The following is an 18,139-nucleotide window of genomic DNA, read 5'->3' on the forward strand; positions in this document are numbered from 1 at the left end:
CCAGAAGTCTTTTGGGCTGCTGGTTCATCGCCTGTGGCAGCACCGCCGAGCCCTGGTGCAATACGTCATGATGTATAGCCTGGGCCAACGAGATGCAGAGGTGGGGCAGATCACCCTGATGGAGTGGTCTCAGATCAAGGACCTATGCACCCTTCTGCACAGTTTCGACATGGCGACGAATATGTTTAGCGCTGACAATGCCATTATCAGCATGACAATTCCAGTCATTTACATGCTGGAGCACACGCTAAACACTATTCGGAGTCAGGGGGTGGGACAACAGGAAGGGGAGGAACTACAGGAGGATTCATATGCGCAAGACACAACAACATCACCAAGGTCCAGACGTTCATCATCACCAACTCGGCAGGCATGGGACCATGGGGGACAGGGATCAACAAGGGCGCATGGTAGCAGGCGAAATGTTGAGGAAGGTGCAGGAGAACATGAAGAAATGGAGGACGAACTGTGCATAGACATGGAAGACTCAGCGGATGAGGGAGACCTTGATCAAATTTCAGTTGAAAGAGGTTGGGGGGAGATGTCAGAGGAAGAAAGAACGGTTAGCACCTCTATGCCACAAACACAGCGTGGACTTGGTCCGCATGGCTGCGCAAGACACATGAGTGCCTTCTTGCTGCACTACCTCCAACATGACCCTCGTATTGTCAAAATTAGAAGTGATGATGACTACTGGCTTGCCACAATATTAGATCCCCGGTACAAGTCCAAATTTTGTGACATAATTCCAGCCATAGAAAGGGACGCACGTATGCAGGAGTATCAGCAGAAGCTGTTACTCGATCTTAGATCGGCTTTTCCACCAAACAACCGTGCAGGTGCAGGGAGTGAATCTCCCAGTTGTAACTTGACAAACATGGGATGGTCTCATCATCTTCAACAGTCTACCCGTACCAGTAGCACCGTATCTGGTGCTGGTAACAGCAATTTTATTGAATCTTTTCATAATTTTTTTAGACCCTCCTTTGCAAGGCCACCAGAGACAACAAGTCTGACACATAGTGGCTGGAGAGGATGATACAGGAGTATCTCCAAATGATCATCGATGCCATGACTTTGCAAATGGAGCCTTGCTCATTTTGGACTTCAAATCTTGAAAAATGGCCAGAGCTCTCCACTTACGCCTTGGAGATTTTGTCGTGTCCAGCTGCCAGTGTTGTCTCTGAACGTGTCTTCAGTGCTGCTGGGTGTGTGCTGACAGATAAGCGCACGCGTCTGTCCAGTGACAATGTGGACAGACTAACGTTCATCAAAATGAACAAGTCATGGATCCACAAGGAATTTACTACCCCTGTGTCATCCTGGGGAGAGTAAATGCTTGTGTATTTTGAATGTGCTTGATGCAAATCTAGCTGTGAAGTGTACAACTAGGGCACAAGTGCTGCCACTGATGGGGTGTGTGTGTGGCCCAATTTTTGGAAAAAAGGGAGACTCCGCTTGGAGTAACCCTTGCTTACAGTGTTTTTAAAAATGATCCAAGATGCACAGAGCTGGGATCAGGAAAGACTTTGCTACCTACCCCGGTGTCATCCTGGGGACGGTTAAGTATGACAATTTTTGAATGTGCTTGATGCAAATCTAGCTGTGAAGTGTATAACTGGGGCACAAGTGCTGCCACTGAAGGGGTGGGTGTGTGTGGGGCCCAATTTTTGGAAAAAAGGGAGACTCCGCTTGGAGTAACCCTTGCTTGCTGTGTTTTTTAAAAGGAGCCAAGATGAACAAGTCATGGTTCAGCAAAGACTTTGCTACCTACCCCGGTGTCATCCTGGGGACGGTTAAGTATGGCGTACTTTTGAATGTGCTTGATGCAAATCTAGCTGTGAAGTGTACAACTAGGGCACAAGTGCTGCCACTGATGGGGTGTCTGTGTGGCTCAATTTTTGGAAAAAAGGGAGACTCTTCTTGGAGTAACCCTTGCTGTGTTTTTAAAAATGATCCAAGATGCACAGCACTGGGATCAGGAAAGACTTTGCTACCTACCCCGGTGTCATCCTGGGGACGGTTAAGTATGGCCTATTTTTGAATGTGCTTGATGCAAATCTAGCTGTGAAGTGTACAACTGGGGCACAAGTGCTGCCACTGATGGGGTGTGTGTGTGGCCCAATTTTTGGAAAAAAGGGAGACTCCGCTTGGAGTCACCTTGCGGTGTTTTACATGATTTTAGAAGGGCGTGGCATGCCTATATCTGTGTCTCCTCCTCTTTATCCTTGTCCAGCTCTTTTCTTTTTGCATGAGTATATGTCCTTGTCACTTTCCCATGTGTTTGTGTTGTGTTGTGAGTTGTTTGTCACCTTTTGGACACCTTTGAGGGTGTTTTCTAGGTGTTTTTATGTGTTTGTGATTGCCTGTCATTGTTTCCTATGCGGTTTCAGTTCAGTTCGTCGAACGTTCTCCGAACCGAACTCGAACGAGACGCCCGTTTGGCGAACCGAACTCGAGCCGAACCGCGACCGGTTCGCTCATCTCTAATAAGAACTTTATACAATATCGTTAAATAGTTTAGCATAATGTTACTTTGCAGAGAGACACTGAGTGACATTTTTTCAACATCTTTTTCACTTTTAAAGGGAACCAATCACCAGGAATTTCGTATATAAGCTAAATCCAGTGCTATACTAGACTGGCGCTATCAGGCTGATTCTCTACATACCATTAGTGGGCAGCTCGGATATTTAGGATTTCAAATCCAAGAAACTGAAGATTTAAAATTTGTTAGCTTTTTGAATGACAATTGCAGCGCAGCAGATAATAGCAGGGTGGGTTATGCATAAGGATTCCAGCCCCCCGCCGCCTGTTCCTTCCTCTCTGTTCTCTATGTTAATTTTTCTATTCACTAAGATGGCGTTGGTGTTGGCGCCTGCGCATAGCGCTTATCTCCGGCGCCATCTTTGTGAAGCCCTTGTTACCCCTTGTTACCAGGTGTCCGGAGGAGGCACGGTGTCCGGGGGAGGCACGGTGTCCTATTCTGCAGCTAATCGCTATGATCAGCTGTTGTCCACTCCTGTTGTGACCGCACGTGCTCCCGCGGTTACAACTAGAGCTGAAGAAGTGAGGGCGCATGCGCCGGCCTCTCAGCCACAAGAATAGAATAATAGGGGGTAACACATGCTTCACAAAGATGGTGCTGGAGATAGGCACTATGCGCAGCCGCCAACTCTGACGCCATCTTCGTGAATAGAAAAATTAGCAAAGAGGACAGAGAGAACAAGCGGCAGGGGGACAGGAATCCATATGCATAACCCACCCTGCTATTACCTGCTTCGGTGCAACTGTCACTCAAAAGGTTTACGAATTTTTAAACTTCCCTTTCTTGGATTTGAAAGCGTAACCATCCGAGCTGCCCACTAATGGTATGTATAGAATCAGCCTGATAGTGCCAGTATAGCACTGGCTTTAGCTTATATACGAAAATCCTGGTGATTGGTTCCCTTTAATGATTTATTCACATAGTGGAAAGTCTAAAAAGAATGGACATGCAAAATGCATTGTTACTGAAAACAGAATCTACATAATGATTAATATGTTTTTTCTTTCACAGACCAGTGGGGCTTTGTTTTCAACCTGTGCCGCTAATATTCTTACGGTAAAATCCTTGTTTACACATTTGTGAACCTATATTTAATTTTTTCTGATTATTTTTATCAGTGAAATATTTATTTATAAATATATCCATAGGTACATTTATACCACTATATTATATAAAATATATGATATATAAATGTTTATTTACTTTTTGTGTTAAAATAACAAAAAAAAAAACAACAAAACAAAAAAAAAGCCAAAATTGGACATAATTTGACACAAAACAACGAAAATGGGCAAGACAAAATTTAATATTTGGGTGCACACCTTTTGTCATAAATTACTGCAATAAATTGCTTCCTATAATCATCAACAAGCTTCTTACACCGCTCAACTGGAATTTTGGACTCTTCTTTAGCAAACCGCTCCAGGTCTTTCATATTTGACTGTTGCATCCTCCTAACAGCAATTTCAAGCTCTCTCCACAGGTGTTTAATGGGATTTAAATCTGAACTTATTTCTGCCACTTCAGAACCCTCCATGGCTTTTTTTTCCATCCATTTCTGAGGGTCTTGAAGTATGTATTGGGGCTATTGTCCTGCTGAAAGACCGATGACCTAGGACACAAACCCAACTTCCTGACACTGGGCACTACATTCACACCCAAAATCCTTTGGTAATCTTCTGATTTCATGATGCTTTGCCCACATTCAAGGCACCCAGTGCCAGAGGCAGCAAAACAGCCTCAAAACATCTTTGAACCTCCACCATATTTGAGAAAAATGGGGGGGAGCCAGCACTGCCTGTGAATGGGATGCAAGTATGACAGAATAAAAAGTGTAACATTCACAAATTCATTCCTACTGTATCAATTCAATGAGATTTTTGGCAAATAATTGATCAATGATTTGAGCCCCCCTGCCCCGTCACGGCAAATCTCTATAAGGGGGGTCCCTACACTACAGTATATAATATACATGCGTACCATGTGGTCTCGTGTGATGTGCAGGACCATATAGGAACACCACCTACCTGAGAAGTGTCAGAACCGCTCCCGTGCTGCATGGGCTGACAACTGCGAATAGAGAGGCAGTCCAGGTGCCTGCCACTAGCACAATGTCTGAACTAGCCCCCACAGTGTCAGACCAGCAGACATGGATGAAGGGCGGAACATTTTTCTCGTTTACTGGTCAGGCGGTTGACCACCGCCATGCCGCGCACGCCCAGTGTGGTTTGCAAATTCCTTCTGTCACCATCAAAATTTATGTTTGGTGCCTGTTCACATGCAGCCACCGCCTCCTGTTCCATAGGCATTAATACTTAAGCACCACCTGCCTGGGGCTGTTCCGCCCTTCATCCATGTCTGCTGGTCTGACACTGTGGGGGCTAGTTCAGACATTGTGCTAGTGGCAAGCACCTGGACTGCCTCTCTATTCGCAGTTGTCAGCCCATGCAGCATGGGAGCGGTTCTGACACTTCTCAGGTAGGTGGTGTTCCTATATGGTCCTGCACATCACACGAGACCACATGGTACGCATGTATATTATATACTGTAGTGTAGGGACCCCCCTTATAGAGATTTGCCGTGACGGGGCAGGGGGGCTCAAATCATTGATCAATTATTTGCCAAAAATCTCATTGAATTGATACAGTAGGAATGAATTTGTGAATGTTACACTTTTTATTTTGTCATACTTGCATCCCATTCACAGGCAGTGCTGGCTCCCCCCCATTTTTCTCGTCCACCATATTTGACTCCACTTTATTTGAACCTCCACCATATTTGTAGGCCTCATTTCGTTTTTGGTAAACCAAAGAATGATGTGCTGTACCTAAAAGCTCTATCTTGGTCTTATCTGTCCACAAGATACTTTCCCAGAAAGATTTTAGTTTACTCACGGACATTTTGGCAAACTGCAGTCTAGATTTTTTATGTCTCTGCGTCAGCAGTGTGGTCCTCCTGGGTCTCCTGCCATAGATTTGTATTTCATTCAAACTGCTTGATTATGTTGTGCACGGTGGAGAAAGGAAAATCAAGATCTCTGGAGATGGGCTTGTAACCTGGAGATTGTTGATATCCAACAATTTTGGTTCTCAAGTCCTCAGACAGTTCTCTTCTCAACTTTCTCAAATTTCTGTTCTCCATGCTTAAGGGTACTTTACACGCTGCGATCTCGCTCCGTCAGTTGTGCGTCACGGACACATCGCTGCCCGTGGCGCACAACATTGTTAGGAACAATCACACATACTTACCTGCCTACCCACGTCGTTGTGACCTGCAAACCGCCTCCTTTCTAAGGGGGAGGTTTGTTCGGCGTCATAGCGACGTTACTAAGCGGCCGCCCAATAGAAGCGGAGGGGCGGAGACTAGCGGGACGTAACATCCCGCCCACCTCCTTCCTTCCTCATTGCTGGCGGCCGCAGGTAAGGAGATATTCCTCTTTCCTGCGGTGTCACACATAGCGATATGTGCTGCCGCAGGAACGAGGAACAACCTCGTTACTGCACTTACAACGATTTTTGGTAAATAAACGACCTTTCCAAAACCAACGATTTTTACCTCTTTTCCGATCGATTTAGGTCGCTCGTACGTGTCACATGCTGCGATGTCACTAACGACGCTTGATGTGCGTCACAAACACCGTGAGCCCGACAATATATCGTTAGCGATGTCGCAGCGTGTAAATGGCCCTTTAGTGTGGCACAAACAGACAGACAACGCAAAGATTGCGTTAACTTCTCTTTTTATCTGTGATTTTAACACTGGTGGAGTAAAGGGTGCTTTACACGCTGAGACATCGCTAGCGATTGCTAGCGATTGCTAGCGATGTCGCGAGCGATAGCATCCGCCCCCGTCGTTCGTGCAACATGTGGTGATCGCTGCCGTAGCGAACAATATTGCTAAGGCAGCGTCACACGCACATACCTGTTCAGCGACGACGCTGTTGCTGCCGAACAATCCCTCCTTCAAGGGGGAGGTGCGTTCGGCATAACAGCGATGTCACAGCGGCGTCACAAAACGGCCGCCCAATAGAAGAGGAGGGGAGGAGATGAGCATGCCGCCCACCTCCTTCCTTCCTCAAGACGCAGGTATAATGATGTTCGTCGTTCCTGTGGTGTCACACACAGCGATGTGTGGTGCTGCAAGAACGACGAACAGACTGCGTAATGAAACACCAATGACATTATGATTTGGAGTGACGTGTCAACGATCCAACGTCAACGATTTTTGCCGTTTTTGTGATCGTTGATCGTCGCTTCTAGCTGTCACACGCTGCAATGTCGCTAACGACGCCGGATGTGCGTCACAAACGCCGTGACCCTGACGATATATCGTTAGTGATGTCACAGCATATAAAGCACTTTTAAGACAGAAAAGGGCACCTGTGCAAGAACAATATATGGGCGCTTTGCAGTCTAAAAGCTCATCAACATGCCCAATTCCACCTACTTTAGGCCTGTTTCAGACATCAGTGATTCTGGTACGTATGTGCTTTTTTTTTATACGTACCAGAATGACTGACATACGCATACCCATTATAATGAATGGGTCTGCTCACACATCAGTGATTTTTCACTGACTGTGTCTCCGTGCAGCGTATATGCGTGTCCGTGATTGCCGCACTGAGACATGTCCGTTTTTGTCTGGCATCACTGATGTCTCATGGATCACGCAGTGGTGTGATCCGTGAAACACATACCAGAAAAACACGGACATTTAAAATAATAAACATTTTCAACTCACCTTTCCAGCAACGCTCTGTGCAGCCTCCGCTTACTGCAGCTTCTTGGCCGGCTCATGAATATTCATGAATGCAGCCAGAGCCGACTCGGAAGTAGCTGCAGAGACCAGTGGTCGGACGTTACAGAGCTGGAGACTTCAGCACCATGGAGAGCAGGGACAGGTGAACATACGTCCATCTGCAATCACGGATAACGGATCACGTATTGCACATGGACAGCCACCGTGTGCCATGAATCATGGAACACAGAGGGACATATGCGTGTTTTACACGTCAGTGAAGAATGTCTGTGTTTTTCACTGACGTGTGAAACGAGCCTTAGAGGTAGAAATGGGCACCCTTACCTTTTGGGCACCTGTGCAGCGGCAGAAGTAGTGTGAAGCCCCACAAACGCTGTGTCGGTGCATTACCTTCAGGGACTCCACGCAGCTGGATCTGGTCACAGGTAGGAGATCTTCTATTTGTCGTGACGCCACTCTCAGAATTGCGGTCAGTGGGGACCGCCACTGCAGATTAAGGGATGCCTGGGGCTGATGGTGGGTGCAGTCGGTTGTAATAGCCTCCTGAGAGTGAGGCAAGCCCCAGGGCCCTGTGTAGGTGTGTAGAACCACAAGGCGCAGAATAACTCCACACAAACAGAATGTCTTTCAGGGGTTTTACTCACAGAAGGTGGCAGAGTGAGTAACCCGGGCGTAGCTGGGATGAACCAGGCTGGAACCAGGTGTCCTTCAGGCTGGCTGATGAGGGTGACTACCGACTCGCCTTCCTTAGCCCTTGGTGGTTTGGGGTAACCCCGACTTTTAGTTCCTATGGGGGTCACCCAGGGAAGTTGCTGAAGCCTCTCTCCCCTTCGTTTTGGCCCGTTTGCTTGTAGCCTGGACCAGGACACTCCGGCTGCTTGCCTCCTGTGAACTATGGGCCCTAACTGTGGCTACGTGGCTGCGGACTCTGTAGTGTTGTGGTGTGGGCTTTGAGGGCCCCACACCGGCAGGTTTAGCAAGGAAAGGTGGATCTATCCCCGCTCCGGGATCTGCCGCCCGTTTGGGCCTGGTTCTCCCTAGCAGTCTCCTTACTTCCCACTCCGTTGCTCTCTCTTTAGCTGAAGATGGATTTCGGGTAGCACTACTAGGTGACCGTTCTCCCCCGTCGGTAGCCACTGCGCGGACGCTGTCAGACTGCAACAGCCCCAGGGGTCTGCTCCTGCTCTCCCCTGAACTGCACACTGAACCGGCTCACTCGAGGGACCTGCACTGCTGCTCCTGTCAGAGCTCCTCTTCCATGCTCCTCACTCCTCTCCACCCTGCTTCAGACTCCTCTCCTCCTTCTCCCTCTTGTGCCTGCCTACGCCACCTAGCAACCAGACTCTCTTACCACACCCCTTGAGTGGAGATGGAGGCTTTTGGCCCCCTCCACTATTCCAGTGGAGGTGAAGGCTTTGCCCCCTCCTGGGATCCCCAGGGGTCCTCTCAAAGGTACATGTGTGAGACCTGATCACTATGCCCCTGTGTAGTCACACCTCGGTCAGCCTTCTGGATTACCTGTATTGTACTGTCCCCAGCATGGGTGCAGTACTCAGTGGTGCCTGACCAGGTCAGGGGCGCCACAGTAGCACCTGTCCATGTAACATTACATGTCCACTCCTGGATTTTAATATTGCCCACACCTGTTACTTGCCACAGGTGAATTTAAACAAGCATTATGCTTTAAACAAAGTTCCTTATCCACAATTTTGGAAAGGTACCAACAATTTTTTGCCCATTCTGGGGTAATGTCTAAAATTGTGTCAAATTTGCCTTTTTTTTGCATTGTTCCAATATAGCCATGTGTATAACAAAACATATGTATTTATCTGGAACAATTCCAAGGGCCAACGCTTTCAGCCATAACTGTATATGTATATATGTATATATATATATATATATATATACATACCCACACACACATACACATACATTAATTACATGTATGTAAGAATTGATATATTTCATTATTTTTTTTATCAGTTACATATATTTCTTTGTAGATATGTATTTATTTATACTACTGCATTATATATTACATACAGAGATTGATCAAAGAAAACCACGACCATGCACAACACTATAAATTTTATAATGTGAGATAACAAATATATATATTCAAATAGTGTGTGGGTCAAATGGATGTAACCAACCTACGGAGATAGTAACAAGGCACCAAATTTTTAGAACAAAAAATGCTAAAGGCCCCGTTACACGCAGTGACTAACGATATATCGCCGGGGTCACGGATTCTGTGATGCACATCTGGCATTGTTAGCGACGTCGTTGCGTGTGACACCAACGAACGGCCGATAACGATGGAAAATACCAAATCGTCCATCGTTGACACGTCGTTCATTTTTGTAAAATTGTTGATTGTTGAGGAAGCAGGTTGTTCGTCATCCCCGAGGCAGCACACATCGCTACGTGTGACACCTCGGGAACGGCGAACTACAGCTTACCTGCGGCCGCCGGCAATGAGGAAGGAAGGAGGTGGGTGGGATGTTACGGCCGCTCATCTCCGCCCCTCCACTTCTATTGGGCGGCCGCTTAGTGACGCCGCTGTGACGCTGCACGAACCGCCCCCTTAGAAAGGAGGCGGTTCGCCGGCCACAGCGACGTCGCTAGGCAGGTAAGTCCGTGTGACGGGTCCTAATGATACTGTGCGCTACGGGCAGCGATTTGCCCGTGACGCACAACCGACGAGGGCGGTTACGCTCGCTAGCGATATCGCTAGCGATATCGCAGCGTGTAAAGCCCCCTTAAGAGAAACCGATTTGGTAAAAAAAAATAACAAATTTTATTAGTGATCACATCATATGTGTAAATATTAAAAAGTCAGGAACAGGTATCACTGCATTGGTATTCTGAATAGCTGTTAAATTATTTTGCTATAAAAAAGATATAAAGTACCATAAAAATTTAGACTCAAGTGTTCACAGGTATAGTATATATAGCAATCATGTGATAACAAAAAGCCTTAATATGTGGTGTTTTAAAAAGTAATACATATAGTGCTGACCATCGGCAGTGTCAAGGGTCAAGACTATATGTACTGTTAGTAACACTCACATAGATATATACAGTGGTAATAGCTGTAATATACATTGTAAATATATTGTGAAAAAAAGTTCTAAGAAAATGTATATTTACAGCACAAGGTATCACTTATATGGCCTGTTATACAGAGATATCCAGAGCAGGTATATACAAAAAACGCCCAATTGGAGACATGATAAATATCAAGTATTTACCTGTGCAGGAGAAGACCTGTGTGCACATGTGACGCCAGCCCCTATATATTAGTAGAGTATATTATATTCAATATTAACCTGTCCATTAACCCCTTAACAACCGCGGGCAGTAAAATTACGTCCTAAATGTCATAATGTTACTGCCGCGGTCCTCCGGCGGCAGCATGCCGCGATCGACGCACTTCTCAGCTGATTTTCACAGCTGAGATGTGTGCCTGCTAGGCACGAGCAGAATCGTTATCTGCTCGTGCCGATTAACCCCTTAAATGGTGCTGTCAATACGTGACAGCGCCATTATAAGCGCGATCGCGGTAAACTTTTACTTACCGCCCGATACCGGAAGTCACGTGACGCGATCATGTGACTTCCGATAGTTGCTATGGTAGCACAGGGTCATGTGATGACTCCTGTACTACACCTGACTTGCTTTCACTTTCGCTGTGCCAGCGGCACAGCAAAAGAGAAAGAGAGCGTATCTGCTGTTTACAGCTGTGTAGCTGTGATCAGCAGATACTGCAGAGCGATCGGATTGCTGATCGCAATAGCCCCCTAGGGGGACTAGTAAAATAAAAAAAAAAGTTAAAAAGAAAAGTTTTAAAAAATTAAAAAAAAACAAAAAAACCTAAAAGTTCAAATCACCCCCCATTCGCCCCATTGAAAATTAAAGGGTTAAAAAAATAAAAAATATACACACTTTTGGTATCGCCGCATTCAGAAACGCCCGATCTATCAAAATATAAAATCAATTAATCTGATCAGTAAACGGCGTAGCGTAAAAAAAATTCCAAACGCCAAAACGATGTTTTTTTGTCGCCACAACTTTTGCGCAAAATGCAATGAGGCGATCAAAACGTAGCATCTGCGCAAAAATGGTACCGTTAAAAACGTCAGCTCGAGACGCAAAAATTAAGCTGTCACTGAGCCATAGATCCCGAAAAATGAGAACACTACGGGTCACGGAATATGGCATAAAACGTGCGCCACTTTTTTAGGACAAACTTCCGATTTTTTTTAACCCCTTTTATAAAAGTAAACCTATACATGTTTGGTGTCTACGAACTCGCACTGACCTGAGGCATCACACCCACGCATCAGTTTTACTATATAGTGAACACAGTGAATAAAATATCTCAAAAACCATAGTGCTATCGCACTTTTTTTGCAATTTTTCTGCATTTGGAATTTTTTTGCCATTTTCCAGTACACTATATGGTAAAACTGATGTTTTCATTTAAAAGTACAGCTCGTTCCGCAAAAAATGAGCCCTCACATGACCATATTGACTGAAAAGTAAAAAAGTTACGTCTCTCAGAAAAAGAATGGCAAAAAAAAAAAACGGAAAGCGAAAAATCGGCCGGTCGTGAAGGGGTTAATATATAGTATGTTGAAAATATACTATATATTAACCTGCTAATTGCTTTATCAGCCTAACCTACAGTATTGATGCAGCACTGGGCAAAGAAAGTTTCTTGCAGCTCCATGAAAATTTCTTCATAACTGGGCTAAATCTCTTTTCAACTCCCAGATATCAAATTACAATAAATCTCAGGATCAATGAAAATTATTTTTGTTCATGGTTTTGTTTACTTTTAGAATTTAAAAATTCCATCCGTATTTAGGTAAAAAAACTTCACAAGGCTGTTTCAATCTGCAACTTGTCAATTTTCCGCATGGGTATGCTATAGGTGCATCTCAATAAATTAGAAGATCATCGAAAAGTTAATTTATTTCAGTAATTCAATACTAAAAGGGAAATGCATATATTATATAGCGTCATTACACACAGAGGGATCTATTCGTATATATTATATAGAGTCATTATGTACCGCCCCATGCTCGGCCGCAGCCGAGGCACTCGGGTCTGGGCTCGTTTGGTGGGTGGCTCGAGCGCCTCCGGACCTAGCGGTCACGTCGCTCTGCAAGGGGTTGCTGGCGATCTTGATGGGGGGTGGTTAGGTAGGTGTATGGCCGGAGCCGTGTTTGAGTTCGTGACACCACCCACGGGACGTGGTGAAGGTGTAGACACCACCGCTGCAGTTACGGAGGCACCCGGGGGAGATTGTCGTGCAGCAAGATGTTAACCCCTCCGTGGGCAGGGATGGTGGCCCCGGGACCCGCTTGGGGAGAGTAGTGGCTGGGCGGTGCAGGGCGGTGCGCGGCCAGATGGCACTGTGGTACTCACGATTATTGACAAACACAAGTCTCTGGTGAACAAAATTGATGGTGGTCGGTGCCCGCAGCCGGCTGCGTCTTGTCCCCCACCCGGGTTGGTGGTCTTGGCCTTTCTCCTGCACCTTGTTATGTTTGTGTAGACTGCCTGTGCCTCAGCAACGGGAGTCCACTCCCTGGCTGTGTATGTGTCGGTGGAGTCCGTTTGCCTGCAGGCGCTGGCCCGTGGGATCTCTCTGCCTGTGCGGTGGCTTTCCATATGCTGTTGCCTTCTGTCGGGACTTGGGATGGGAATGGACCTAAAGTCCAGACCTAAATCAGTGAATTCGATGTGGTGCAGTGGCTTCTGGGCCTCGTTCTGGGTCTGAGTACCCCCCTGGTGCTCCGGTTTCCAGTCGGTTCCCCGGCTCTGTACCAGCGGGCCACTACCCTGTCCCGGTCCCTTACGGTTCCACCTGGCCGTCTTCCCGGCTCCTGCAGGCAAGGCCACCGCCTGCCTCCTAGCCAAGGTGTGCGGGCTACGACCCTCACACCTGTCAGTTTTCGCTGCAGACCTGTCACCACAGGCCTGCTGCACACTCCTCCTCTCAACTCCACTGACAACTGACAACTGCCCTTGTGTTTCCTGCCTCAGGCCCTCTGGACTCCTCAGTGGGCATGGCCAACTGCCTGGCTCCACCCCCTGGTGTGACCATTAAGCTCTGAGGGAGGTGACTAGGTTTTAAATGTGGTTGGCTGCTGTTACCTTGTCTAGACAGACAGAGAATGGGAGAGAAACAGAGAGACAGTTACTATCCCGGGCAGCGCCGTCGCAGCTACAGCCACAAAATTTTGCACACTCACACGTCTGGACCCCGAGAGCGTCAAGAGGCGAAATTTTAACCCCGCGTGTTCCAATTTACCAATCAATTTTGCCCCATCTACATAATGTGGAAAAAGTGAAACGAAAAGTGTATCCGCATCGTCGCATTTACAATCACGAAATTTTGCACAGACACCTTATGTGACCCAGGGAACGTCATAGATTATGTTTTGACAGGAAAATTTAACCCCGTGCTTTACAGTTACTCTCCAAAAAACAAGCCTCCATTAAAGTAAAAGGAACCTGGAACTACAGGTTATTAGTAGGAGCTGTGATTGGTTGCTATAGGAACAAAAGACATTCATAGTATAAGAAGCTTATATGTGAGGTAATAAGATGTCGGTGGGGAGATGGATAGAGAGAGGCAAAGAGAGAGACAGACAGGCAGACAGAGACAGACAGAGAGACAGAGAGAGACAGACAGAGAGAGACAGACGGTGAAAGAGACAGAGACAGACGTGGAAAGAGACAGATGGTGAAAGAGACAGACAGAGACAGACGGTGAAAGAGACAGAGAGAGATAGACGGTGAAAGAGACGGACAGAGACAGATGGGGAAAGAGACAGACAAAGACAGACGGGGAAAGAGACAGACAGAGACAGACGGGGAAAGAGACAGACCTGGAAAGAGACAGACAGAAACAGACCTGGAAAGAGACAGACCTGGAAAGAGAAGACAGAAACAGACTTGGAAAGATACAGACCTGGAAAGAGACAGACCTGGAAAGAGACAGACCTGGAAAGAGACTGACCTGGAAAGAGACTGACCTGGAAAGAGACTGACCTGGAAAGAGACAGACCTGGAAAGAGACAGACCTGGAAAGAGACTGACCTGGAAAGAGACTGACCTGGAAAGAGACTGACCTGGAAAGAGACAGACCTGGAAAGAGACAGACCTGGAAAGAGACTGACCTGGAAAGAGACTGACCTGGAAAGAGACTGACCTGGAAAGAGACTGACCTGGAAAGAGACAGATGGGGAAAGAGACAGATGGGGAAAGAGACAGACAAACATGCAGACAGGGACAGAGACAGGCAGAGAAGGGAAGGAGGAGACAACCAGAGAGACAGACAAAGATCGATGGGGAAAGACACAGACCTTGATAGAGACAGATGGTGAAAGAAACAGAGAGATAGAGACAGACAAATAAAGAGACAGACAGAGACAGGCAGACGGTGAAAGAGACAGACGGTGAAAGAGACAGACGGTGAAAGAGACAGACGGTGAAAGAGACAGACGGGGAAAGAGACAGATGGGGAAAGAGACAGATGGGGAAAGAGACAGATGGGGAAAGAGACAGACGGGGAAAGAGACAGACCTAGAAAGAGACAGACCTGGAAAGAGACAGACGGAGCATATTACTTGGCCAATTTAGTTAAATCTGTGTGGAATATCTGTGGTGTTGAAATATATATTGTGAAATGCTTCTATTAGCTTAGTTTTTGCCTTTTAATAATTACATTTCTATCTATTTGTTTTGTGGCTTTTGTGTGCAGAATACATTTTTGTTAATAAATTCTATTTTGTTAACAGTTATTAACCCCGGGCGAAGTCGGGTAGTACAGCTAGTATATATATACGGTATATATATATATATATATATATATATATATATATAGGAATTGATCCCTCTGTGTGTAATGACTCTATATAAGATATAGGATCCCTCTGTGTGTAATGACTCTATATAATATATAGGAATAGATCCCTCTGTGTGTAATGACTCTATATAATATAGGCGTTTCCCTTTTTGTATTGACTTATTGAACTAAGTTAACTTTTTGATGATATTCTAATTTATTGAGATGCACTTGTATTTGCAGATTTTCCCCATATATTTGCATTAGATACAGAAAAAAACAGGTAAGGGTATGTGCGCACGTTGCTTTTTACCTGCTTTTTACCTGCTTTTTTGCTGCTTTTTCTTCTGCGCTGTTTAATGCCAAAATGGATGTGTTCTTCTATTCAAGCAAAGTCTATGGGAATTTGGGTTTCTTGTTCACACTATGTTGTTCAAAATGCTGCCTTTTTGAGGCAGAACTTTGGTCAAAAACTCAGCTTTTCAAAGAAGCAACATGTCAATTGTTTTTGCCATTTGGGTTTTGCACTGCAAAGCTGAGTTTTTGACCAAAGTTCGGTCACAAAAAGGCAGCATTTTGAACAACATAGTGTGAACAAGAAACCCAAATTCCCATAGACTTTGCTTGAATAGAAGAACACATCCATTTTGGCATTAAACAGCGCAGAAGAAAAAGCAGCAAAAAAGCAGGTAAAAAGCAACGTGCGCACATACCCTAAGAAAAGCACATGCATAATAAAGTTTTGTGAAAGCCAAGGTCGAGGAAGTATCAAAAACAAAGCATCTTTGTTTAAAACAAAACATACCAATACGTTCCCACGATGAGATTTTGGTGAGTTTTTCTTGTTGCAGAATCTCTGTAGCATTTCTCCACTTATTTCATAAGTTAGGTTTATTGCGGTTTTTTCATTGGAGTTTTTTTGGTTTTTGGGTTTTTTTTGTTTTTTTTTTAATGTGTTTTATCATGCCTTTGCCTCTGCGTGTTTGTCTCTTTTTGGTGTGTCATGCTTTAAATAAAGCTGCTATTTGGCTCTGACAAAACATTATTGATATACTTACTGTAGGTGCAGATTGCATTGGTTTTTTATATATTTCGGCCACTCATGTTAGTTTTTAGCTGCGGATTTTCTGCATCTAATAGGAAGTCTATTGGGAAAATAGACATAGAAACTCTGCATAACCGCAAGAGAAATTGCCATGTTGCGGATGTGAAAAACGCACCACAGGTCAGTTTATGCTGAGTAAAAAAGAAGCGCCGTGGGCAGGAGATTTCTATGAATTCATCCACTTTGCTGGAACTGTAAGACGCCACGTTTTTGACAAATGAGAAATATGCAGCATCAGAAACTCACCAAAAGCCCAACGCCACAACATAGCATTAATGTATGCAAACTCAGCCCATTTGAATGTGTTTGCAAACATTAATTATGTTGGTTGCAAAAACATTTAGGATTAATATTATACGTGTCCTTTCAAATATATTTTTGAAACTCCAAATATAAATGTTTAATATTTATATGTAAATATATTTTTATTGAAGGACTTTTTACCATCCACGATTACGAAGCTAGATGATCTGTTTTGTAAGGTAAGAATGTGAATAGAATGGTGCAAAATAAGATTAAAGAAGTAGTTTCGTAATTTTTTTGTCTTTTATTTTGCTTATTCAGTGCTTATTCTCCATCCATATTTTCACTGCTTTATTTTCCTTTTAACCCATTTCAGTTACATCTTTACATTCCCCTCCCCCCACTTCAATATACTGTAGGTCTTGAGATCGAAAATCTTACAAGCAGTCCAGCACATATATTAACGTATCCTCCTAGCAGCTCTCGATACTACTTCTTTTTCTCCACACTCTGCTGTATTGTTGTAGACATCACATAGGGTTCACATACAGCTGTATGCACATAACATAAGAGACCCTGAGACCCTGCCGTAAACATCAGTTAGGTGACCCTGAGACTTTTGTGTATATTTCAAATATGATACACTGAGATTGCTCTTATATACATCACATGGGATACATTGAGACTTTGCTGTATATACAACGCAGAGTATACACTGTGACTGATGTGTATAAATTATAAAGGAAACACTGAGACTGCTCTTATATACATCACATAAGATACATTGAGACCCTGCTACAGTGCTGGCCAAAAGTATTGGCACCCCTGCAATTCTGTCAGATAATACTCAGTTTCTTCTTGAAAATGATTGCAGTCACAAATATTATTATCTTCATTTATTTTGCTTGCAATGAAAAAACACAAAAGAGAATGAAACAAAAATCAAATCATTGATCATTTCACATAAAACTCCAAAAATGGGCCAGACAAAAGTATTGGCACTCTTAAGCCAGCTTTACACCTTACAATTAGGTGTGCGATCTCGTATGCGATGTGACACGCCCAGGTTGCATATGCGATTGAATGAGATTGCACGTAGGTCGTTCATTTGCTGTCACACGTGCGTTAGTAGTCTATGTTAAATTGATCAATTTTGTGTGCGATCCTTTAGATCATGTGTTCTGTGACGTATGCATTGGGCACCCTTTTTTTTTTTTTTATTTATTGACTTGACAAGCGTGTGTAATGTGTAGGGATGCGTTTTTACTATGTCATCTGCCATTCAGCTCTGCTACATGGCCGCTGACAGCAGACACAGACAGCCATGTAGCAGAGATGAATGGCAGATGACAGCAGACACACAAAGAGCCGCACGATCAGAATGAACTCGGGTGAACTTCACCCAACTTCATTGTCATGCTGCGGCTCTGTCTGTGTCGCGTCCTGATTAGCGGTCACCTGTGAAGGACTCACCGGTGACCGCTAAACTCCTCAGTAAGTGAATTGAGCAGCCCTCTCTCATACTCACCAATCCCCGATCCCCGGCTCTGCACGGCATTCACACTGCTCCGGCGGCTTTTACTGTTTTGAAAAAGCCGGCCGCCCATTAAACAATCTCGTA

General features: G+C 44.9%; 1 protein-coding gene across 1 annotated transcript in view; it reads left to right on the top strand.

The window, feature by feature from the left end:
- Nucleotides 1-18,139, top strand: part of LOC142250075 (uncharacterized) — a 127,878-nt gene that overhangs the window by 57,147 nt on the left and 52,592 nt on the right. The window contains exons 5-6 of the mRNA XM_075322134.1: nucleotides 3,560-3,604; nucleotides 16,710-16,757. Coding sequence (XP_075178249.1) covers nucleotides 3,560-3,604; nucleotides 16,710-16,757 — 93 coding nt within the window. The remainder of the gene's footprint in view (nucleotides 1-3,559; nucleotides 3,605-16,709; nucleotides 16,758-18,139) is intronic.

The sequence above is a fragment of the Anomaloglossus baeobatrachus genome, chromosome 8 (assembly GCF_048569485.1).
Source record: "Anomaloglossus baeobatrachus isolate aAnoBae1 chromosome 8, aAnoBae1.hap1, whole genome shotgun sequence".
NCBI classification, from domain to species: domain Eukaryota; kingdom Metazoa; phylum Chordata; class Amphibia; order Anura; family Aromobatidae; genus Anomaloglossus; species Anomaloglossus baeobatrachus.